Consider the following 24,627-nt stretch of genomic DNA (forward strand, 5'->3'; position numbering starts at 1 on the left):
AAAAAAGATATCAGTTTAATTTTTTTAAATCAAACTATGTTTTACAAGTCATTCAAATTACTTTTAAACCTATCAAATCAACTGGGTTATATTAAATCAAGTTTTATATAATTTAAATATTCTTTTTATAACTAACAATACATTAGCAACAAGACAACTTTAAAAAAAAAACTGATATGTTTTTATCCTTTTTTTTTTAATTTTTAATCTTATTCTTTATCCTAGAGTTGTTGAAGATTAAGTTTTATAATTTATTTTGATTTATTTTTTATAGAATTATTTTGATTTTATGATTAGATTATAAATTTGATGGGTTAACTTTAATTGACTCCAATTTGTTTTTTTTTTTAATTTCATACTTTAACATTAAATTGATTGGGAATTGTGTTTTATAATTTGTTTTGATTTTTTTAGGGGTTATTATAATCTCATGATCCAAATTATGAATTTGACAGATTAAACCGAGTTGATCTAAATTAATATAATATATTTGCCTCAATACTCTTAAAAAAGATATCAGTTTAATTTTTTTAAATCAAACTATGTTTTACAAGTCATTCAAATTACTTTTAAACCTATCAAATCAACTGGGTTATATTAAATCAAGTTTTATATAGTTTACAATTTCTTTTTATAACTAACAAATACATTAGCAACAAGACAACTTTTAAAAAAAAAAATTGATATGTTTTTATCCTTTTTTTTAAAAAATTTAATCTTATTCTTTAACCTAGAGTTGTTGAAGATTAAGTTTTATAATTTATTTTGATTTATTTTTTATAGAATTATTTTGATTTTATGATTAGATTATAAATTTGATGGGTTAACTTTAATTGACTCCAATTTGTTTTTTTTTTAATTTCATACTTTAACATTAAATTGATTGGGAATTGTGTTTTATAATTTGTTTTGATTTTTTTTAGGGGTTATTATAATCTCATGATCCAAATTATGAATTTAACAGGTTAAACCGAGTTGATCTAAATTAATGTAATATATTTGCCTCAATACTCTTAAAAAAGATATCAGTTTAATTTTTTTAAATCAAACTATGTTTTACAAGTCATTCAAATTACTTTTAAACCTATCAAATCAACTGGGTTATATTAAATCAAGTTTTATATAGTTTACAATTTCTTTTTATAACTAACAAATACATTAGCAACAAGACAACTTTTAAAAAAAAAAATTGATATGTTTTTATCCTTTTTTTTAAAAAATTTAATCTTATTCTTTAACCTAGAGTTGTTGAAGATTAAGTTTTATAATTTATTTTGATTTATTTTTTATAGAATTATTTTGATTTTATGATTAGATTATAAATTTGATGGGTTAACTTTAATTGACTCCAATTTGTTTTTTTTTTAATTTCATACTTTAACATTAAATTGATTGGGAATTGTGTTTTATAATTTGTTTTGATTTTTTTTAGGGGTTATTATAATCTCATGATCCAAATTATGAATTTAACAGGTTAAACCGAGTTGATCTAAATTAATGTAATATATTTGCCTCAATACTCTTAAAAAAGATATCAGTTTAATTTTTTTAAATCAAACTATGTTTTACAAGTCATTCAAATTACTTTTAAACCTATCAAATCAACTGGGTTATATTAAATCAAGTTTTATATAGTTTAAATTTTCTTTTTATAACTAACAAATACATTAGCAACAAGACAACTTTTTTTAAAAAAAAACTGATATGTTTTTATCCTTTTTTTTTTATTTTTAATCTTATTCTTTAACCTAGAGTTGTTGAAGATTAAGTTTTATAATTTATTTTGATTTATTTTTTATAGAATTATTTTGATTTTATGATTAGATTATAAATTTGATGGGTTAACTTTAATTGACTCCAATTTGTTTTTTTTTTTTAATTTCATACTTTAACATTAAATTGATTGGGGATTGTGTTTTATAATTTGTTTTGATTTTTTTTAGAGGTTATTATAATCTCATGATCCAAATTATGAATTTGACAGGTTAAACCGAGTTGATCTAAATCAATGTAATATATTTGCCTCAATACTCTTAAAAAAGATATCAGTTTAATTTTTTTAAATCAAACTATGTTTTACAAGTCATTCAAATTACTTTTAAACCTATCAAATCAACTGGGTTATATTAAATCAAGTTTTATATAGTTTAAATTTTCTTTTTTTTTAACTAACAAATACATTAGTAACAAGACAACTTTTTTTAAAAAAACTTATATGTTTTTATCTTTTTTTTTAATTTTTAATCTCATTCTTTACCCTAGAGTTTGTTGAAGATTAAGTTTTATAATTTATTTTGATTTATTTTTTATAGAGTTATCCTGATTTTATGATTAAATCATAAATTTGATGAGTTAACCCAAATTGACTCAGATTTGTTTATTTTTTATATTTTTTATATTAATTTTTTTTAATTTCATATTTCAAAATCCCATCAAGAATAATAATTTTAAAACACAAAAATAAAATACTCATGATGCATATGGTCTTGAGATGAGAGGTTCATGGAAAATCCCACCAAGAAACGTGGATTGGACCATCATGTTGTGACCGTTTTGTAGTTTCCACGCATCTCATTTCTTGAATATTAATAATAGATAGGTCCCATTCTACTGATCATATATTATAATTTTCGGGTCCATATATGCCTCAACTAACTTTCTACCATTTTATCGCCAGTCCTTTTCTGATGTAGACATTCACTTTATCACCACCGTCTTCTCCAAGCTATATTTACTTTCTTCAAAATATCTCCAATTAATTAAAAGAGTTATGCTATTCATCTGGGTTTCCTTCTCTCTAAACTTTTTGGCTAGCTTACGAGCATATTTTTGAAACTCTAACTAGTTTAATATGTTAATTTAAGATCTAATTGATTTAGGATTGGAATCGAGCTGAATTGATAAAGAAATAAAAAAAATCATGATTCGATGTGACCCGGCCGATCCAATGACCCGGTTGACCTGAAAAAACCATGATTGCAACTCGTTGATTTTTTTTACTAAAATTATGTTGTTTAAAATTTTTTTTAAAATAAAAATTAATCTAGTTAATCCGGTAACCTGATGACGAGATCAAAACTCGAAACTTGAGTCTTGGATCAGGCTGCTAATAACTGATGGTTTTTTTTTTCTCTGAAGATTGGAGTAAAAAGTAAATATCTTGTGGGAAAAAATTGTTGGGGAACTAAAAATAATACGTTAAATCTATTCAAAATTTTATCCCCGACAGTGACGATGATAACAAAAAAGATTCCTTGATGAGACTAATTGATTGAAAACGTTAATTATTGGTAGCAGTGAGTTGGTAACAACAGTCATGCACATGTTATCCGATGTTCAACGCTGTCTCTGAACCATGTCCTAATCGCTTGTACTTCCCGATGAAAGTATAAAAATAACTCAAGAACAAGCCAAGACAAGATTTGGTTGATGACTTTGGAAAATTCTATACATAAATGTAGATCTGAGGAGTGTACTTATACCGTAGGTCTGTTTTTATATTTCAGAAAAATTTAGAAATATTTTATTATTTATTAATTGTATTAAATTTGATTTTTAAATTTTTAATTGTTATATATATTTTGTTTTGAATTTTTTTTTAATTTCATCTTTTAAAATTTAATTTTTATATTAATTTTGGTCCTTATTTTTATAATTTCTATTTGCTTTTTCCTTATTATTTTTTAATTGAATTTTTTATCTATTAAATTTAGTCCTCATTCTTTTAATTGTTACTTATTTTATTTGAAATAATTTATAAAATGTTAATTATTATTATTTTAATTTCTTCATCTTTCAATTTTTTTTATTTTTTAGATTTGATCTCTATTATTTTGATTATTATTTATTTTATTTGAGATAATTTATGAAATTATATTTTTTTTCAATTTCATTCTCATTCACTTTTTAATTTGTAAGATTTGTTCCTCATTATTTTAATAAACTTAAAAATAATAAAACATTAATAAGTTATTTTTCAGCTCATTTTTCATGACATAACCGAACACTAGAAAGTGTTTTCCAACTTATTTTTCATTATACAACCAAACATCAGAAAATAATTCACTTTTCCAGAATTCACTTTCCCGGAATTTACTTTTTTAAAAAAAAACTATTTTCTAGTAAACAAACGGGCAACCTGCTCTGCCCTTTATTTATTTATTTAGTTTATGAACTGGTTCTTTATTGGATTTCACCACTCTACAGAATTCAAGAGGATTGGAAAATCATTCATATTATAGACACACACTAGCCAATTAACCAACACAAGAGAAGACTGTACAAATATTATCATCATTTTTTTTTTATCATAAGACTAAATTATACATATTAGATTGATATATAACTATTTGGAAAATAATTGTTAATATTACAATAAAAGATACTAATATCATTAAAAATTATTGGATAATTAGTGAAACATTGTTTGAAAAACTTATTTTAAAAAATTATTTATACAAAAATACACTGAGATAAAAAATTGAAGGACCACACGTTTATGGGTTGGCATGCTTTTTTGACCCTATTAAAAACATAGGCGCATGAAACACAATAGTAGTAATAATAATAATATGAGAGCCAGCGAAGCCACCCTATTTAAAGTTGACACACGACACAATAGTTGGACTTCTGATGGCCGAGGTGGGTAATGTTGACTTGCGGAGAAAGACCACCTACCTCATTGTGGACAATAGTTTTCTTTTTAAAAGCTAAAAGTTAAAATTTTAGAAAAAATAAATACAAATCGTGAAGCTTTGTAAAAAAAGCACGTAATAATTTTATAAGAAAAATATAATTTTATTCTTAAAAATAATATTTTAGTTTATTTTAAATTATAAGAACATATTTAGAATGAAAAGAGATATTATGAGTGAAAAAAGTATCACAATTTCTAAACAAATAAAAAAGAGTTACATCAATTACAATTGATTTACTATCTGACTCACTCACTTTGAACTTTTTAGTTAAATTACAAAAAATCTAGCATGGATCGTTACATTTTTTTTTTATTTTTTCAAGATATTTGATTGATGGTTTCTTTCTTATGAAAAGGAAATTGCAATACTTGGATTTGACATCTAGAAGAAAACAAAAGTTGGAAGAAATTAATTTTACTAGTAGAGTTGGACACAATAAAGCAAACATATATGATATCATACAAGATATCTATACCAACGGATTTATTATATATGTCAATTAAGACTATTACAAGGTTACGATTTAAAAAGGTTAAATAGATATTCAATAGGATAATTCAAGATATTTGAATCTTATTTCTTGCAAGATTTGTAGATTCAACTTATTTTTCTACTTACACACGGATTAAGTTTATTTTTCTTAATATAGAGATTTATTATGACAATCATAATCTTTTATCTGATCATTGGATCACACTGAAAGTTTGCCAATAGATTTCAAAGGCCTTGTTTTATATTTGAGTTAAACTTTTAGGTCAATCAGAAAAAAAAAAAAAAAAGGCCTTGTGATCAAATCCATAAGTTACTATGCAGGAATTGCATTAGTTTCCTAGGATTTAGGATTCTTTTTCTTATTTTATTTATATATTTTTATTATTTTTCTAGTCTTGTTTATGATTTCTTTTAACTAGTGCAAATATGGTTATTTATCTTGTATTTAGGTTTTAAAAAAATTATAAGAGATGAATTAATTATTCAGAAATAAAATTTGTGTGTGAGAGATTACTCTTACTCTTGATTCCTCACGGAACTACTCTAACTTATCAAAGAATTAACTAAGCTTCATGGTATCTTTTATACTTCTTGTTCAGGTCTCAATCATAAATGTTAGGTGAGGGTTAGTTACTTATGGTCTTGGTGTCCTGGTACAGGTTATAGTTGTGCAAACTCAATTTTAAACGTAATCTTAGGTTTCTTGGGAATTATCTTACTTGACTGTGGATTTCTAGATCTTTATATCAATGAGGTTCACATCTAGTATTGAAGCAAAGCTCTAAAATAAGGTTATATCCCTTCATATTTTAGTTTTCACATTATTTCATCGTTGTGGTCATCTAGAACTTAGTTCTGGTAAAAGTTAAATGTAATATATATATATATAAATTTAGTTTAGTTTGTGTCTTGAGTTATGTTTTTTTGGTTTGTTTGGTTTTTTTTTTATCCTAGTTCATATGTCATGAATTTTGACTTGTTCTATAGTTTAGTTAAGTGTTGGGTTTATTTTGAAATTTTTATATATAAAGAAGATTAAAATTGCAAAATCAAGTTAATATGTACCCTAAAAGTGAGTCAACATCGAAGTAAGGTGATGATTTGAATTTGAATCCTTTTAAAGACAAAAAAAATAACGCAATTCATACTGCACCAAAGGATTTATTACATGTGCCAATTAGACCTAATACAAGTTCAAGAGGTAAGAAGGTTAAAAAGACATTCAATGAGTTAATTCAAGATATTTTGGTTTTATTTCTTATAAGACTTACAGATTCATCATTGTTTTCCTTACTTACACGTGGATTAATCTTATTTTTTCTAATACGCAAGTTTACTTTAACAAGCATGAGTTTTAATCCAACAGTTGGATCAAATAGAAATCATACTGAAATATTCAGGATGCCTTGTTTGATGTTGAGTTAAAATTTTAGATCAATCAGAATTCGAGAGGCCTTGCGAGAAGATCTAGAAGCTACTGCACATGAATTGCATTAGTTTCTAGTTTATTTAACATTATTTTTTCTATTTTATTTAGAACCCTTTTGTTATTTTTCAGCATTGTTTAGGATTTTTTACTCAATATAAATAAGTTTATTTAACTTGTATTTAGGTTTAAGAAAATTAATAAGAGATGGATTGATTATTCAGGAATAAAACTTATATGTGAAAGTTTGTTTTTACTCTTGGTTCCTCATGAAACTACTCTGAATTATCAAAGAGTTAACCATGTTTCATGGTATCTTTTATACTTCTCGTTCGCATCTTGATTGTAGGTGTTGGGTTGGGGTTTATTACTTACAGTCTTGATTCCTCGACACAAGTTATCATTATGTCAACCTTAATTCCAAACCTAATCTTAACTTTATAAGAAAGTGTCTTACTTTGCTATAGGTTTTTGGATCTTTATATCAACAAGGTTCATATCAGTTGGTATTAGAGCAAGACTTTAAAATCATGTTATATCCCTTTATATTTTAGTTTCCGTGTTATTTTATCGTTTTGTCATATAAAACTTAATTGTGGTTAAAGTTAAAAGTAAAAGTAAAAAAAAAATATATCAATCTTTAAATTCACTTTAGTTTATGTCTCGAGTTTGGTTTTTTATTGTTGTTAAGTTCTTGATTGTTCATTGAGTGCTATAATGACAAGTTTATCTATATTCTTTCTTATGGCATAATTGTTAATTAATGAAACAAATACTTAATCTAATCATATCAGGTGTGCCAATATATTAATCTCATAAATAATTGTGTGATTGATTATTAAATAATTAGATGATCAATCATTAATCTTTTGATCAATTATGTTACCTATTAATCGTTTCTTCTTTATAATAAGGAGAAATAATAATTAGAATCTAAATCCTGTTTTGAGATAGGTAGCAAACTCACAAAATCAAACGAAATATGCGTGTTCTAAGATTTCATATTTTAAGAAAGGAATATCTATTCAAGTAGCGCCACATGAGAACAAAAATAGGTAAAGAAAAAGGATAAATAAAATAAAAAAGTAAATGAATACTTGTAAAATAAAGTAAATAAAGCTATGATGGGAAAATGTTTTTGAATAAATCACAAAAAAGAAATTACATACAAGGCTAGATGACCTTATTTATATTGGTATATTATTTAAATTCAATCTAAACATTTAATTCCAATCTTAAACATGTAACATATATCATATGAGAAGGAATATTAAATCCTAATACAAACTAAAATTCATGTTCATTGATAATGACATAAATTATAACCAAGTTATACCACTTAATTAGTCATATTACCCTATCAATAATTACCACTCTGAATAGAATTGAACTTTCTTGTCATTCACATAAATTAAAACTCATGTTGCAATTTGATTGATCATAACTTCTAGATATCTGTCCAACTACTTTTTAGCTTTCATAATCGATGAAAATTCTTTAAGATTGGTTGATTTTATTATTGTAGATCGATTTTAGGTTTTTTTTTATTTATTTAAACATGAATTGTAATGATTTTTATTTGATTTTATCTAATTGATATATAAATGTTGCTTTTTAATATAAGCATTTACATGCACTAAGTTAATGGTGGATGAAACACTAAAGATTGCATGTGATTGCAATTTAAAAAGATTGCACTGAACCCACCTCATGTAACCTGTTTACTCCACGAGTTCCATTTACTAGCAGGGCCCATAGTTCATTCTTTTATGGACCTTCGAACATATCAGCTATTCGTAACTCTGCTCTGCTCCACCTTCGCCATTGCTCTACATTTGAAGTCTTGACAGCATTTTCGTGGAGTTGTCGAACTATTGCACTTCAACCAAACCCCAATGATGAGATGCGGACAGTATGCATTGTCAATGCTCGCAATATATTCAACCCTCCGTTAGCTAGAGGTTATCATGGCAACTGCACTGCATACTCAGTGGCAATGGCACCAGCAGGAGAGATTTCTCGTAATTATTTAGGCTTTACATTGGAATTCGATCTGAAGTGTGACTGAAGTGTACATGCATGCGATCTGTGGCTGATCTAATGGTTATTAAGGGTAGGCCTTGGTGCAGAGATGGACTTCACAATGTCTAGTGTGCCTGCCAGGGGTAATGTGGCAAGCTTTCAGATATCATACAGGAATAAGAAAGGAGAAAATGGTATCCTTGGGACTCTTTGCTCACCGACTCCGACTATGGAAAGATTTGCGAAGGAGCTGGATAGCATGTTCAAGAAGCTGTCAAATGGTAGTGGCAATGCTAATTTTTATATATATACTTTGAATTCATATATATTAAAACTATATTGGAATTGCTGATTTATTGCTATAAATTTACAATCCAATATGATTTCAAGTGGACAATAATATTGGCAAGTACCAATGGAAGCATAATGCAGAAGTTGTTCAAGTTGTTAATGTTGCTTATTCGTACGCATGATGTTTCTATCTGGGAAAATGATATATAGAGTGATAATAAATAGAAGAATGGTTTCCAAATTTAGAAACATTTATTAACAATAGTACAATCCAAATAGTTTGTGGATGCCTCTAATTAATTAATGTTGCAATTCTTCCAAACAAGAATAATATTTCCTGGACCATACAATTAATTACACCATTTGAAAGGTCAATACAATTTGCTTATGAACTTTCTAATCAAATGCTTTATAAACAACAAATAATAGACAAGTTCCACAACCTTAACTATGTTGCTGATTCTTACACAAATTATAGTAACCTCTGAACTTACAATTATATGATGTCTTAAAATATATATATCGACATGGATAGAGGAACAAACAGATATTGTTCCCTGAACAAGTCCGTACTCCAGCTTTTGTATTTGTATCAATAAATGTTTTTGTTAATTGGCTATGAACACATATGTAATGGTGTCCTACAAATTAAACAAGGATTAGACCATGGAGAAAAAGCAAGATCACCTATGCTAAGGCAGGTATTGAGCTCGATGTGGATTATCAAATGCTTTGTGTGTATCATGTGAAGGAAACATAATTTTTAGTGCGATTTAGAGTTAAACACATCCGTTGCCATTAAAAAAAAAAAAAAAGGGAGTGTGTTCACCAAGAAAAAAAAATTATGAATTGTAATAGTGTTCCACAATGTTTTTTTTTTATTTTTTATCCTTTGGCTTTTTTTCATTTTGGTCCCTTAATTTTTTTTTTCAATTTATTCCTTTAAATTTGGGTTTATTTAGGATTAGACTTGCTGGTTTAGTTTGACTACCTAGATTAGAAAATCATATGGTGTTGAGAAAACATTTTGTTGCTCAGTTAATACTCGGTTTTAAAAAATAAAATAAACTTGTATTGATCTAAAACAATTGAAACTTGAGGGATCAAATTGAAAATGAAACAAATGTGGGCTGAAAAGATTCTAGTCACCAATAACAATCAAAGGTGTACTTGGAACTATTACCTAGGCATGAAATAGGGAAAACGATGGATGTCTTGGATGTTGTTGTTAATAAGAGCAATTTGCTATGATAGAGAAGTACTGTTGGATTTTTCCCTGGTTATAGGATGCCTTATCATGCCATGAAAATTTTAGCTTTTCTGGTATGGAAGAGTTTAGGTTTGGAGGATATCAAGATGACGACAAAATGTTTCAAGATATTTCATTTCAAAACTAAGGATGATGTCTATTCGGTTCTTGAAAATGGTCATGGATGTTTGGAGGGAAGGTGATTGTGCTACAACAATGGAATCCCCACTTCGTATTTGATATGAACAGAATCAAGAGATTGGCAGTATAGGTGAGACTACATGGCTTACCATTCCTTTTATGGACAATAAAGGGTTTGAGCAAGGTGTCAACTATGGTTGAGAGGCCTCTTTCATGTGATGAGTAGACTTTGAGGTGTACTAGGCTTGACTTCACAAGGGTATATATTGAGATTAATGCTTCTTTGCTTATTATTCATGATTTTGATTTTACTTGCAACTTATCAACTAAGCCTATCTCGGTTCATGTTGAATATGAATGAAAGGTAAGGCCTGATCAAGTTCCATTGGAACTTGGAATGACATGATGAAGATTTTCCTGAAGAAGTACTTCCCAACCTCTCGAGTTGCCAATATAAGAAAAGAAATATGTGGGATTCGACAATCTCATGGGAAAACACTCTCTGAGTATTGGGAAAGATTTGAGCAGTTGTGCATTCAATATTCTCATCATCAAATACTCATTCAATACTTCTACGAAGGACTGATGCCTACTGACCGCAATATCATTGATGCGGCAAGTGGAGGGGCATTGGTAGATAAAACACTAGAGGCTGCACGTCAATTGATCTTCTAAGTCCAAGAAAAAGGCAAAAGAAAAGGAGATTTTAGAGATTTTCAAGAAAGTGAAACTCAACACTCTGATTGATGCTATCAAACAAATTCCCATATGTCAAATTCTTGAAGGGGTTGTGTACTACCAAAAGAGCTTACAAGCTAAAAGGCTATGAAATGGTAAGTATAGGTGAAGTTGTATATGTTGTTGTCCAAAAGAATTTGCCTTTAAAGCAAAAGGACCTAGGTGGGTTTTGATAGAGATAAAAATAAATTAATTAAATTAAAACTTTTTCTTTGGCTCAATTATCGATTAGAAGATTTAGCTTGAATAAATCACTATTGGTTTGATACCAATAATGCTAGTCGGTTTAGTATGATAAGGATACATATATGTCCACCATTAAAAATTCAGTAAAGGTCCATTTGTCATATATATCCCATAACATATCTAATCTAGAATATGAAAACAAGGAGAGGTCCATATACATTGTTTTACATCCCATATTCCATTCTGATACATGGAATTCAATCATATATCAATTTGATCTAAAAATGAATCAATCCAATTTTTTGTTTTAAATTTTTAGATATAGATATTTTTTTTTTAATTTTGTAAGAGAAGAAATATACCATTCTTTATGTATTTCTAGCCGAATAAAAAAAAATTGGATTGATTAATGTTGACAAAATTAGGAATTCCTAATGAATTGAAGATTATTATGTATACCAAATTCAAACAAACTGACATTCTTATTTAATATTCCATTATTTATTATTACTGATCAATAAAACTATCTTAAAAAAGCGGGAGGAGGGGGCTTTCATTTTATGGTAAAAAGTTCATTCATTTCAATTATTTCACAAAAAGACAAAAAAGAAAATAAGGGATCAGTTGAATTTTAAATAGTAAGTTTTACTAATAAGATAGAAGACTTACTTCACATTTGGAATTACATAGAAAAGACTATTTATCTCAAAGAGGTTTAGGGAAATTCTAGGAAAACGCCAACGACTACTATCTTATTTGGCAAAGAAAAATGGAGTACGTTATAAAGAATTAATTAGCCAGTTGAACATTCGGGAATCAAAAACTCGTTAATTTGAAGAGTCTTTTTATTATTATTATTTGATTTATTAGATCTCAAACTTGAATTTTGATGAACTTCTTTTTGTTTTCAGTAATTCATGGAAAAATAAATCGAGGAACCCCCTATAAATATACCAGCTACAAGAAAAGACTTTATGATAGTCAATATGGGTCCCCACCACCCATCAATGCATGGCGTTCTTCGACTCATCCTTAGTCTAGACGATGAAGATGTTATTGACTGCGAACCACTATTAGGTTATTTACCCAGAGGGATGGAAAAAATTACGGAAAACCGAACAATTATACAATATTTGCCTTATGTAACACGTTGGGATTATTTAGCTACTATGTTTACAGAAGCGATAACAATAAATGGACCGGAACAGTTGGGAAATATTCAAGTACCTAAAAGAGCTAGCTATATCAGAGTAATTATGTTGGAGTTGAGTCGTATAGCTTCTCATCTCTTATGGCTTGGCCCTTTTAGGCAAATATTGGTGGGCATACCCCTTTCTTCTATATTTTTAGAGAAAGAGATTTAATATATGATTTATTCGAAGCTGCCACTAGTATGAGAATGATGCATAATTATTTTCGTATCGGAGGAGTAGCAGCTGATCTACCTCATGGTTAGCCAGATAAATGTTTGGATTTCTGTGATTATTTTTTAACAGGAGTTGCTGAATATCAAAAACTTATTACGCGAAATCCTATTTTTTTAGAACGCGTTGAAGGAATAGGTATTTTTAGTGTAGAGGAAGAAATAAATTGGGGTTTATAAGGACCAATGCTACGAGCTTCTACAGTACAATGGGATCTTCATAAAGTTGATCATTATGAGTGTTAATGACGAATTTGATTGGGGAGTCCAGTGGCAAAAAGAAGGGGATTTGTTAGCTCGTTATTTAGTCCGAATTGGTGAAATGACGGAATCTGTAAAAATTATTCAACAAGCTTTGGAAGGGATTCCAGGGGGGCCTTATGAAAATTTAGAAACTCGAAGTTTTGATAGAGAAAGGAATCGAGATTGGAATAATTTTGAATATCGATTTATTAGTAAAAAAAACTTCTCCCGCCTTTGAATTGCCAAAAGAAGAACTTTATGTTCGCGTTAAAGCACCAAAGGGAGAGTTGAGAATTTTTCTAATAGGGGATCAAAGTAGTTTTCCTTGGAGATGGAAAATTCACCCGCCGGGTTTGTTCAATTTACAAATTCTTCCTCAATTAATTAAAAGAATGAAATTGGCTGACATTATGACAATACTAGGTAGCATAGATATTATTATGGGGGAAGTTGATCGTTGAAATGATAATTGATACAACAACAGTACAAGCTATCAATTCTTTTTCTAAATTGAAATCCTTAAACGAGGTCTATGGAATTATATGGATGCTTGTCCCTATTTTAACTCTTGTATTGGGAATCATGATAGGCATATTAGTAATTATGTGGTTAGAGAGAGAAATTTCTGTAGGGATACAACAATGTATTGGACTTGAATATGCCGGTCCTTTTAGAGTTCTTCAAGCTCTCCCGGATGGAACAAAACTACTTTTCAAAGAAAATCTTTTTTCATCTAGAGGAGATACTCGCTTATTCAGTATTGGACCATCCATAGTAGTCATATCAACTCTATTAAGCTATTTAGTAATTCCTTTTGGCTATCACTTTGTTTTAGCGGATCTAAATATCTGTGAAGCCTGAGAATAAAGTATGCAAAAAAAAAAAAAAGTGGGGGGGGGGGAGTTTATAATAATTAAAAAAAAAATGTTGTTATATATATATATAAAATAGAAGGGGCTAAAATATGAAAAAGGGAGAAAGATGGGACCAAAATGAATTAAGAAGAGATGGGACTATAAATACCCATCCCTTCTCTCATTCATGACCGGGGGAGGTAACAAAAAGAAAAGGGGAGGGAAATTTTTCAGATTTTCCTTCACCAAGCTTAAGAGAAAACACCTAAATTTCTATACCTACACAAACCTTAGATTTTCTACGTGGGGAGACAAACCGGGGCAGGAGATTTACAAGAAGAAAAAGTGATAGAATTTCTAAGAGAAGAGGGAGTGGGAGGCCGGCTGCTTGTAGAGAAGAAAGGGGTTAGGAAACTTTAATCAAATCAGAAATCAAACCTAAATTTCCTCCAGGTATGAAGTTCTAAACCAATTGGGAAAGCCAAATTAAATTCATGCAAGAATTGTGCATTAATTTGAAGTTTGAAAAATTAGGGTCTTTGAGTAAAATTTGGGGAAATGTGGAATTAATTGGAACTAAATGAGTTGAGCAGCATAGGTTGCCTAAAAAGGATGGAATTATGCAAAGAAGATTTCAACAAAAACCAAAGACCATGGGGAAATAGTGGCCAGCCATGAGATTGTTAGGAAAGAAAGGAAATTGTGATAGTTGCGTTGTTTTCCTTATTGCAAAATTGAAACAGGTTTCAGGAGGTGAATGATAAGGAAATGTGGTGATTGAGTGTGTATATATATAAATAAAAAAAAAAAAGAGAAGGAACTGATTTTAAAGGACCGGCCACTGGAGGGGAAGAAAAAAAACAGAGGAGAACGTATGACTCCCCTGTTAATTAATTAGGTGTGTTGTTATAGTGTAGTTACAAATTGTAACTTATAAGGGAGAGGAACCTACGTTCCAGGTAAGGTGAAAACATGGCTGAAATTGGCTGAAATTGATGGGGAAAAAAGGATTGGAAATAAAAATTGTAGGTACCTTCTCCATTGACAAAACAGGGCAGATTTGTTGCCCTGGTTCCTGAGAGAATTTGGACCTGAAGATGATAGAATCTAGGGAGGGTCCATTCATAGAAGTTGTAGCCGGAAGTGTTAGCTTTCCAACGAATCTAACCTCGCCTAATTTGGAGTCCTAGAACTCCGGATACAAATGAAAATCTGAGGAGAGGTCAAGCTGCCACCCCTGTTGGCAGTTTCGGCCAAGTCGATAAAACGGCAAAATTTAGCCGTATTAAGGGTAGAATTTGTTTTCTTGCCCTTCACAAAGTGTGTCTTGATCTTCAAAAAGAATAAACGGTAATCAAAATTGAATTTATGATGTCCACTTGGACTACAAATGAGCCGAAAATGTGAAAGGATAATAATGAGGAATGTAAGTGAGAAAGAAAAGATTGGTAAAAGAGAAATGAATATTATTCCCATTGTTGTTGTTGTGTTGTGATATGTGGACTAATATGGAATAATGATGGGTGTTTGTGGTTTCAGGAGGAACCGCGGGAGGAGTACAACAACAACAGGGGAACGCAAGTCGAGCGTCTACAGCAGGTAGGTACTCGGTACCTATATCTCCTCTTGTTAATAATTATTTTAACTAACTATTGAACTATAAAAATTTGGTGCATATTGATGAGGAAAAGAAAGGGGAAAAGGAAAGGTGAAATGGTGGGAAAATAGAAATGAGGACTAAATTTAAATTATAGGTCCTTTTAGAGGAGATGAACAGTAACAACGAATTTTAATAATGATTGTTTCTCGAATTTGATTAGCCTGTCCCTGATATGGGAGGCTAATGATGTTAACCAAGCTGGTTAACATCGGCATTACCGGTACGTGGGAGGAGAAATATAAAAACTTGATTAACTATTCGAATTCAGAATAGTTAATGATATCGGCGGGTGACGTCGATATCGGCAAAATTTGTAAACTTGATTAACTATTCGGATTCAGAATAGTTAATGATATCGGCGGGTGACGTCGATATCGGCAAAATTTGTAAACTTGATTAACTATTCGGATTCAGAATAGTTAATGATATTGGCGGGTGTCGTCGATATCGGCAAAACTTATAGACTTGATTAGCTTTCCGAGGTGAAAGCTAATGATGTCAAGAATCCTTGACATCGGCATACCCGAGGACCTCCCAAAGTAGCATAGAACAGTGATTAACTATTTTGGTTCAAAATATATATATATATATATATATATATATATATATATATATATATATATATATATAATGACACCAACGGTCGTGTTAGCGTCGGCATTTTCATGAATCTGATTAGTTGACCCCAGGATGGAAAACTAAAGACACTAATGGAGGTCGTTAGTGCCGGTATAGTCTTCCTAATGTGGGGAGAAGTAGTTAAAGGAAATAAACTGGATAATCCTCAAAAGGGATGGTGGTGGTGTATTGAAATTGCATATGACTTAAGTAGGTAGATGTGTTGTATAAATTTCTTCCGTGAATTGTTTGTATTTTAGTTATTTTTAATTATATGGAAAATTTATGTTTTGCAGGTCCCTCCCATTCACGTCAGGAGTAGAATTTAGGTTCCTTATCCCTTTTGTATAAGTTAGGAACTTAGAGATTTTCATGTAATTTTGTTATGCAGCAAACATGTAACCTGAATAGAATAGTATACTCCCTATATTATTATGTTTTGGAATATTAATGTATTAATCTATACTTGGAAAAATTATAGCGTAATAGCTTATGTTCAGAACGCTAAATTGTGTTGTGCTTATATATATGAAATTTCAGTGCTTGGATGGTCCTCTTAATTAATAATTTATGCATGTGATATGAGATGGAGATTGAGAATGAAGATTTGTCCTAAGTATATTCTCGAATGAATAAAATGATTGAATGTACCAATCATGGATGTGATTATGGGTGGGATGTGATTATAATTGTGTGCAGGATAAATTGTCGATAACTTGGGATCTCCCGGTATAGGGGAGACTCTGCCAAAATTTCGTTAGAAATTTTGGTGAATTTAACAAAAAAAAAAAATTGCTCCATTTGCCCTTTATGTAAGAGTTAAACAAATATATATTGATTGAAATTGTTTTGAGGTTGTTACAATATCGGAGTCTTTTTATGGATTGTCATTTCAAGTATTGCTCCCATTGGACTTCTTATGTTAGGATATGGATCAAATAATAAATATTCTTTTTTAGGTGGTCTACGAGTTGCTGCTCAATCGATTAGTTATGAAATACCATTAACTCTCTGTGTATTTTATCCATATCTTTACGTGCGATTCGTTGAAACATAAATTTTTCCCTATTCCCTTTTTCTTTATTAGGAAGAAGGTGAAATTAATTGAATATATATCTTTATTTTTTAGTTATAATTTGAATTGATGAACTAAATTAGATAGTTATATGAGTGAAAGAAAACAACTTCTAAATTTGCAGTAAAAAAAATCGAGACTCATTTGTTATGTACAACAATAAAGCAGAAATTAAGATAAGAAGATGAGATCATTTGTCCCAAAATTAGTTGATTAGTCATCCTGGCTTGAAAGTGGGCTCAAAGACTCAACCTTAGTGAGTTTTTACTATCATATATATGTTACTGTAATGCTACGGAGCAGTTGAGTAAAAATAAAAATGAGTGGATGGTTGGAACACCAAGATACATAAAATATTAGTAATAGAATTATCTAAAATAAAAGAATATTAATTGGGGCTTTAAATTAGTAGAAATGATCAGGTAGTACTCCCCATGATTCTAATCTAGAGTACGCTTCTATCCACCAATTAAACAAATAACTATTAGGAACGAACTAATCTTTTACCTTCTTTTTTTTTTCCAGAAGGAAGAATAGGAACAAAAAAAAAAGAATAGAATTACAATAGAAAAAGAAAAAAAAATAGATCATTTTTTCTTCTTTCTTTCCTATATCGATATTCATAGAAATCGAATTTGTGTCATAATTCATGAAATAATGGACTGTCTAATTATTTTTCGTAATCGAAAATGATAGGTTAAAATATTTATTGGTTTTTCTACAAGAAGTATTTTATTGAAAGATTTAAGTTATTGCTCAAGAAAGAAAAATTGAAATTCTTAAAAAATGAGATCAATTCAGAAGTACTTTATTTTAGTATTATAATAGACAAAATTACATTGGTCAAATTTTGGAATTGGAGGGGCATCCGATAGATTTGGATCCTATTTATCCTACAAATATATCGAGATAAATAATATGATCTGGACCTTAGATTTATTTATAGCCTTTGAGGAGCCATATGAGGTGAAAATCTCATGTATGGTTTTGTAATAGCGATGGGAACAGTGATGTCATCACCGACTATGATTATCTAACAGTTCAAGTATAGTTGATATAATTGAGGCATAATCAAAATATGGTTTGGGGGGATGGAATTTGTGGCGTCAACCTATAGGATTTATTATTTTTTTCATTTCTTCCCTAGCAGAATGTGAGAGATTACCTTTTGATTTACCAGAAGTAGAAGAAGAATTAGTAGCAGGTTATCAAACCGAATATTCGAGTATCAAATTTGGTTTATTTTATGTTGCTTCCTATCTAAACTTATTAGTCTCTTCATTATTTGTAGCAGTTCTTTACTTGGGCGGTTGGAATATCTCTATTTCGTACATATCCGTTCCAGAGTTTTTTGATTTTGAAATAAATAAAGTAGGTAGAGTCTTTGGAACAACAATGGGTATTCTTATTACATTGGTTAAAACTATTTGTTCTTGCTCATTCCTATCACAACAAGATGGACTTTACCTAGACTAAGAATGGACCAACTATAAAATCTTGGATGGAAATTTCTTTTACCTATTTCTCTTGGCAATCTATTATTAACAATCTCTTCCCAACTCTTTTCACTATAAAGTAATTATTTTCTATATTTATAGTTTGTCTCAAACAAGATAAAGAAACAAATATAAAATTATTCATAGAGATTCACGATATGTTACCTATGGTAACTGGGTTCATGAATTATGGTCAACAAACCATACGGGCTACAAGGTACATTGGTCAAAGTTTCATGACTACCTTATCCCACGTAAATCGTTTACCTGTAACTATTGAATATCCTTATGAAAATATTAATCACATCGGAGGGTTTCCGCAGTCAAATCTATTTTGAATTTGATAAATGCATTGCTTGTGAAGTATGTGTTCGTGTATGTCCTATAGATTTACCTGTTGTTGATTGGGAATTGGAAACTAATATTCGAAAGAAACGATTGCTTAATTACAAGTATTGATTTCAGAATCTGTATATTTTGTGGCAACTGTGTTGAGTATTGTCCAACTAATTGTTTATCAATAACTGAAGAATATGAACTTTCTACCTATAATCGTCACGAATTGAATTATAACCAAATTGCTTTAGGTCGTTTACCAATGAATACAATTCGAAACAATTTTGAATTCACCTCAATCTTTAATCAAAATGAGTCAAACCCCCTGTTGATTAAAGATTGATTGAAGAGTCATTTTTAATCATTAAACAAAGATCTAGGTTTGATATAAAAGTCTGAAATATATTTTTTTTTCATTTTGTTTGGTCAAATAACTACAAAAGCTACAAATCCCAACTAGCGATTGGATTTGATTGATTGGTAAGAATTGCAGCGCAAGCTTAATTTGGATTGAAAATCTATTAATATAGTAATAATTCTATCCATAATTATTTCTATTTCGAAATAGAAATAAAAATTAAAGTGTCAATTTTTATTTTTTCGAGAAAGAATGAGATTAGTCCGATAGCGGTACTACAAGTAATTTAAATCTTTTAGGATTTAATTCAATTAGGAACCCATTCTAAATAAGTTTTTCCTGGTCGGGTCAATAAAGTCATGAAAAAAAAAAGAATTTGATTTTTTTATCTTTTATTTTACGTACAATGAATTTATCCTGGACCAATACATGATTTTCTTTTAGTCTTTCTAGGATTAGGTCTTATATTAGGAGGTCTAGCAGTGGTATTACTTACCAATCCAATTTTTTCTGCCTTTTCATTAGGATTGGTTCTTGTTTGTATATCTTTATTTTATATTTTATCAAACTCTCATTTTGTAGTTGCGGCGCAGCTCCTTATTTATGTGGGAGCTATAAATATTTTAATTTTATTTGTTGTAATGTTCATGAATGGTTCAGAATATTACAAAGATTTCAATCTTTGGACTATTGGGAATGGTCTTACTTATCTAATTTGTGCAAGTCTTTTTGTTTTACTAATTACTATTATTTCAAATACAACATGGTATGAGTTTAGTAATTCAGTTTATCTCGATTATAAAAAAGGCATTAAATTATAGTAATTTTAATAAGAACTCGAAGATTTTTTGTAACATAACCTCCTTGTCACAAGCATATGTATTTTACAAATGATCAAAAGTCCAAGTTATTAACCTATATAAGTTAAGATTTTTCCTTCAATATCATGGAACATCTCTTTTTCTTAAGAATGAAATAAAATATTATTTTGGAGTCCAAGGAAGATTTCAGTTCAAATTAAAAGATACAAATTTTAGAAATTCTGTAATGAATGAATGGTGTTGTTACCCATTTTTGGGTTCCCATAAAACAAAATGAGAAAATATCAAAAAATATCAAAAAAATATTCAAAAGAAATCCAAAAAATAACAGGAGCGAGAAAAGGATGTTAGAATGCCGAAAAAATGCCAAAATTGGTTGAGGAGATTCAAAAATGCAAAAGGCTGAAATTTGACAGTGAGAACCTTGCTGATAAGGAAAATTCAATTTGAGGAAGAAAATTCCAAAATCAGATGTTTATGGACTCAATTAAATTTTATCCAAGGTTTAATTGAATTTATGGAGGGTTTGATTGCAAGAAAATTGATTTCTTAAGTCAATTTAGGCTTTTATTGGAAGAAATTAAAGTTTTGGGGTTCAATTATAATTTTGAAGAGTTGATTTGGTCAAATCAGGGGCTTAATTGCATATTTATTGAAGTTTGATGGTCAATTAAGGACTTGATTGAAACAATCTGAAACCAAGGACCAAACCGGAAAAGGCGCTAAACTCAAGGGATCCAATTACAATTTATCTGGGGGGCTTGATTACAAAATTGCAAAAAACATCCAAGGACCAAATCAGAAATATGCATTTTGAATTAGCAAACGACATCGTTTCCTTGACAACTGTTGATCACCTTCTTCATCCGCAACGGTTTCGACAGTGAATGAGCGTTATCAATGGAGCCATTTCAGCAACAAAAACAGCAGATTGCTTCAGTTATGGGGAATGTTTCACGGCTATTATTCCTCTACATGCCGTTACCAAGTTGGACGTTGCACCGCAGGCCATTCTTTGGCTTATAAAAGCCAGAGAAAGACGATGAAAGGAAAAGAGGGGGGGAGAAAAGGAAAGGAGAGGGAAAACCAGAGGGGAACGACAGAGGAAAGAATAAAGGAGGGGAGAGAGCCGTACCAGCACTGCCAACGCCATCGTCAGCTCATCATCTTCTTCGTCCAGCAGCCACTGCCATTCTCCATTACAGCCGCAGAGCACTTCACAATGGAAAAAAGAAAAACAGAAGAGGGAACGAGACAGTGAGGGGGGGAAACAGAAACAGAGAGGGGGAGACGATAGAGACAGGAGGCAGAAGGGAAAGGAAAACACAAAAAAACAGAGAGGAGCCGTAGGGAAAGAAAGTTAAAGAGGAAGAAGGAAAGAAAAAGGAGAACCACCGTTGGTCTTCCTCTACACCGCTGCCACAACGCCGCCACTGAGAAGGGAGTATCGATCAACAGAAAAAAAGAAAACAGAGGCTCACGCCTCTGCATAGAGAGGAGAAGAGCCACTGTCGCCCCCCATAGCAACTCCACCGGCTAGCAACCTCCACCGCACCGTCTGAAAGCCACCAACAGCTCCACCCCCACCAGAGACCAAAAGGAGAAGAACCAAACAGAAGCAGATGAAAAAAAAAACAACAACAGAGGTTGTTTCTCTGCACGGGGAAGAAGAAGAAAAGCTGCAGCAAACACTGCCCGCCACCGTCATAACTACCGTGAGCCATCGTCGGCTTCCTCTCCACCGCCACCAGCATCACTGTGAGCGTACGCCATTACCATCGTCTTCGACATCATTTCCGCCACCAGGTTTGTTCTCTTCGTCTCAGTGCATGCAATTCATTTTTGCATTTTCACTGCTCAAGTGAATTATAATTCACTTGAACAGTAACTGCTTCCATTTACTTAAGCATGCATGCGTAAGCATGCCTTTTGTTTTCCTAGCCGGGCGGTTAGGCCTGCTGGGTCCAGCCCAGCCACATGGGCCAGGTTGGGCCCAGCTCATAAAAAAAATAAAAATAAAATAAAATTTCTTCAAAAATTATTTCAAAAAATTTGTGATTTTCTCATATATTTTTTACTGCATTTTGATTGATATTGGTTTGTATTTTTATACTGTAAAGATACAAATCCGGTATTAAAATACCTGGTTTTTGTTGAAACAAAAAAAAATAAAAAAATATTTTGTTTTTATACATACGGCCAAGTCTCTCAAAAATTAAAAAAAAAATCATATTGTATTTCCATACAACAAAGAAAATTTCAAAAATATGTATTAGCATGCATTTTGGCTTTAATAACCAGTTTATTATAGTCACGAGAACTAGGCCAATAGTTCAAAAATTCTCAAAAAAATTATTTTGTTTTCCTTTAATATCTGGGGTTATGACCTTATACGTAAGACGTATCCCGGATATTAAATTCTTTTGTTGACGTCAGAATTACCCGATAAGATAAAGATCTTCTTACCGAGGAGGACTTTTCTTAAACCATAGACGGGCCAACAACTAGAAAACACGACAAGACCTTAGATTTTATCAGACAATAAAATAATGCAGCTTATCTTAGGTAGGGCGTATTTGGGGTGCTAATACCTTCCCTTTACGCAACCAGTCCCCGTACCCGATCTCTGAGACTAGTTAGGGTTCCTAGTGACCAAAATACTAAGTGGCGATTCCCATTCCATTTTTCCACTAATAAAATGAAAGAATTCCTTATCTTCTCACATTTGCCAGATAGATAGAAGATAACAGAATTTGAGGGTGGATGTTTTCACCGCGACGCCGCACACATGCGACAAATGGAAAAACTGGATAAGAAGTGATTATCAATATAAATACAATTTATCTCACATCAGATGGTCTATTTTAATATCGCAAAAATGACGAAATAGAATGAATCAACAACATATGATTGAAAATAAAGATTTAAATAAATGGAATTTGTATGACAAAGACCAATTAATTCATTATGAAAAACAAATGCTTTTAAAGTAGATTCATTATCGAACCAAAAAGATAATTTAAAAAAATACTATAGATATAATATTTTATTATATAAATCCATTAATTATGAAGATAAAAAAGACTCATCTATTTATGAATTACTATTCCAATTAAATAATAAGCAAGAGCTTTTTTATAATTACAAAATAGATAAAAGGAAAATTATTTGATATGTCGGGAGGTATCCCTTGTCAATAAGCATCTAGCAGAAGATGATATTATCGATACTGAAAAAAAGCTCGCATAGAAAATATTTGGATTGGAGAATTATCTATTTTGGTCTTACAAAGAAAGTCGACTATTGAATCCCTGGATCGATACCAGAACCAAACAAAAAAAAAACATTTTTGATTGGATGGGAATGAATGAAGAAATACTAAATCGTCCCACATCAAATTTAGAATTTTGGTTCTTTCAAAATTTGTGATACTTTGTAACGCATATAAGATAAAATCATGGGTGATACCAATCAAATTACTTTTTTAAAATTTTAATGGAACTAAAAATGTTAGTGAAAATAAAAAAATGAACAAAAAGAAAAATAACGATCCTTTTATATCTATATCATCCAATGAAACAAAATCCATTCAATTAAAGAATCAAAATCATGAAGAAAAGGAGTATAAGGATCAAGTAGATCTTGAATCAGTTCTAGTAAACCAAGAAAAAGATGTTGAAGAAGATTATGTAAGATCAGACAGGAAAGAGTGTAGAAAGAAAATGCAATACAAAAGTAATACGGAAGCAGAACTTGATTTCTTGCTAAAAAGGTATTTATGCTTTCAATTAACGATGATGATTCTTTAAATAAACAAATAATCAATAATATAAAAATATATTGTCTCCTGCTTAGATTGACAAATCCATAAGAAATTATTATATCCTCTATTCAAAGGGGAGAACTGAGTCTAGATATTCTAATAATTCAGAAAGATTTAACTCTTACAGAATTGATGAAAAAGGAAATATTGATTATTGAATCAACCCGTTTGTTGGTAAAAAATGATGGAAAATTTATTATGTATCAAACCATAAATATTTTATTGGTTCATAAGAGAAAACAATAAATTAATCAAAGAAACAGGAAAAAAAAACTATATTGATAAAAAGAATTTTACCGAATCTATTGTAATAAATCAAAGTTTAACTAGAAATAAAGACAAAAATAATTATGATTTACTTTTTCCCAAAAATCTTTTATCCTCTAAACATCGTAGAGAATTGAGAATTCTAATTTCTTTCAATTCAAAAAATGAAAATGATATAAATACAGAAATTATCAATAATAATAACATAAAAAAACCACGCTCACATTATAGATAAAAGCAAACATTTTGATAGAGATAAAAATAAACTAATTAAATTAAAACTTTTTCTTTGGCCCAATAATCGATTAGAAGATTTAGCTTGTATAAATCGCTATTGGTTTTATACCATCCTATGTATTATTGGTAATGCTAACTTTAAAAGGGCTTTATGTGATTTGGGTACATCCATTA

General features: G+C 30.1%; 2 protein-coding genes across 2 annotated transcripts; both read left to right on the top strand.

The window, feature by feature from the left end:
• Positions 1–12,216: 12,216 nt before the first annotated feature.
• LOC127904221 (NAD(P)H-quinone oxidoreductase subunit H, chloroplastic-like) lies at positions 12,217–13,369 on the top strand. Its single transcript, XM_052446627.1, has 3 exons — positions 12,217–12,561; positions 12,892–13,120; positions 13,158–13,369. Exons 1-3 carry the CDS (start codon positions 12,217–12,219, stop codon positions 13,367–13,369), a joined length of 786 nt encoding a protein of 261 aa, XP_052302587.1.
• Position 13,370: 1 nt separating this feature from the next.
• LOC112323884 (NAD(P)H-quinone oxidoreductase subunit 1, chloroplastic) lies at positions 13,371–17,090 on the top strand. Its single transcript, XM_052446628.1, is given in 3 exon segments — positions 13,371–13,758; positions 16,895–17,058; positions 17,061–17,090. Coding segments are annotated over 3 exon segments (582 nt in total).
• Positions 17,091–24,627: the final 7,537 nt, after the last annotated feature.

This window comes from Populus trichocarpa, chromosome 13, assembly GCF_000002775.5.
Source record: "Populus trichocarpa isolate Nisqually-1 chromosome 13, P.trichocarpa_v4.1, whole genome shotgun sequence".
Lineage (NCBI taxonomy): Eukaryota > Viridiplantae > Streptophyta > Magnoliopsida > Malpighiales > Salicaceae > Populus > Populus trichocarpa.

Excerpts from the sequence above, each read along its gene's own strand:
- LOC127904221 (XM_052446627.1), top strand. The coding sequence starts at position 12,217 with ATGATAGTCAATATGGGTCCCCACCACCCATCAATGCATGGCGTTCTT. Across the intron at positions 12,562-12,891 it reads GCCCTTTTAGGCAAATATTG|TTGATCATTATGAGTGTTAA; the intron begins GTGGGCATACCC and ends ATCTTCATAAAG. Across the intron at positions 13,121-13,157 it reads TTTTGAATATCGATTTATTA|AAGAACTTTATGTTCGCGTT; the intron begins GTAAAAAAAACT and ends AATTGCCAAAAG.